This window comes from Durio zibethinus, chromosome 4 (assembly GCF_047325235.1).
Source record: "Durio zibethinus cultivar Kanyao isolate XHJ-2024 chromosome 4, ASM4732523v1, whole genome shotgun sequence".
NCBI classification, from domain to species: Eukaryota; Viridiplantae; Streptophyta; class Magnoliopsida; order Malvales; family Malvaceae; genus Durio; species Durio zibethinus.
In genome coordinates, this window is record NC_143165.1 from 2,850,304 (window position 1) to 2,852,280 (window position 1,977).

The 1,977-nt window shown below is 32.5% G+C and overlaps 1 protein-coding gene across 1 annotated transcript; it reads left to right on the forward strand.

The window, feature by feature from the left end:
- Nucleotides 1–306: 306 nt before the first annotated feature.
- LOC111287823 (F-box protein CPR1-like) lies at nt 307–1,500 on the forward strand. The gene has a single exon (XM_022878491.2). The coding sequence runs from the start codon at nt 307–309 to the stop codon at nt 1,492–1,494; it is 1,188 nt and encodes a 395-aa protein (XP_022734226.2). The 3' UTR covers nt 1,495–1,500.
- The last annotated feature ends 477 nt before the right edge of the window (nt 1,501–1,977 follow it).

Here is a 1,977-nt window from a genome sequence, read left to right on the forward strand (position 1 = left end):
TCATCGTTATTAAATTTGAGATAGATAATATTTTTAATAAATTTTTCACAAGATCTTCTAATTAAAGAAATAATAATATTTTAAAAAATATGCTATTGATCCCTCATTAAATTTAATTAATTTATATGTTTTAATTTTTTAAAATTAATTTTATTTTATGTTTTTAATAACAAACCTTACAAATTTCCTCTAAAAAATCTTCTTTTTAAGTCTAATCATATAAATAATAATAAAAACCCTAGAGTCATACAAATAATAAAAAAAGCCCTAGACTTGCAAGCCGAAATCACAGATCCCAGAGTAAAAATGGAGAAGAAGAAGAAGCAGCAGGAGCAGAAGAGAATGGAAGCAAAGAAGAAACAAAAGAGAACACTGGAAGGAGTACCAGAAGAGCTAATCATGGCCATAATCACTAGACTTCCACCAAACTCTCTTGTTCGTTTTAAGTGCGTTTCAAAACCTTGGAACACTTTAATTTCAAGCCCTAGTTTCATCAAGTTGCACCTCAACCAAGCTATATCTTCCATTCGTAGCCAGCGACTTATGGTCTCATCATCTTTAAATTCTATTCAATCAATCGATTATGAAGCATCCGAGGTAAGTGCCATTAATCAGATAGATATTATTGCAGTAGCAAACTCAGATCGTTTCAAGATTGTAGGCTCATGTAATGGCTTGATATGTGTAGCTGATGAGGAAAATTCATACCATTCTTTTATTCTCTGGAATCCATGCATTAGAGAATTCAAGAAACTACCCCTCCGTTTTCCTTTGGCTGAAAATTTAAAGGTTTCAATCGGATTCGGCTATGATCAATCCGCTAATGATTACAAGGTTGTACGGTGTACTTTCGATGAAACTTTGGGAAGTCATCTGGTTTTTGAGATCCATTCAATGAAAAGCAATACTCAGAAAGTTATCCGTCGATATTTTTCTGATCCTCGAATAACCTTTTCCGATCACAATTCAAAGAAAGTGGTTTTTGTTGATGGAGTCCTATATTTGAAAGCAAATTCTTGTAGTTTTCGACGCGATAACTTGGAATACGATGATGCTGTTTTGGGGTTGGATCTAAAAGATGAGAAATTGGAGATTGTGCAACTACCAGATGATCATGTAAACTTTGATGAGGACCCTGAACTTGAGTTGGGGATATTTAGAGGATGCCTTGGAGCGATTCAATGTTATTTTGGGACTATGATTCACATATGGGCATTGAAGAATGATGGCATGAAACAAAGTTGGATAAAGCTCATGCGTATTATGGAACTGCAATCTGTGCCAGATTCGAAAGATTTGATACCTGTATGCTTTATGAGGAATGGTGAAGTCCTGATGACTTGTACCAAAAAGGAGGAATCAGCATCAAAATCTGTATTTCAAGCTTACAATCCGATGAAACGCATATTTAGAAAACTTAAAGTTCATGGTTTAAGGCCTTGGTTCCATGAAATAACATACACTCAGACTCTGGTCTCACCTAAATTGCTATGAAGGAACTGACAGGTAAAAACACTACCTATTATCAACGTTAATACTTTAATATTAATTTGATTATATATGGGTTATATAGAGTACTTCATGTTAAATCAGTGAAACATAGCCGTAGTTTTCTCTTATTAATGTTCATTGAGATATTTAAAACCGGCAATTTGCGTACTTGATTGTCTATTTTATGTCTAATATATTTAAAATATGAAAATTGTTATGTTATAATTTGTATTGAAACGTTAATTACAAAACACATTTTTTTATTTTTATCAAATTGAAATATTGCTTTTATTAAAATTTTAAATTGTGTCACTTTTATATATTTTTATATCGTATTTAAAAATTACCAGGACTAGAGATATTGCATGACTACAGGATGAGGATAAAATTATATGCTGGAATATCAAGAAAATCAGTTTACTGGTCTGAGACCTTGAAGAAGAGCTCTTGCAAGATATTCTAGTGCATGCAGAAGCTTCCTGGGTT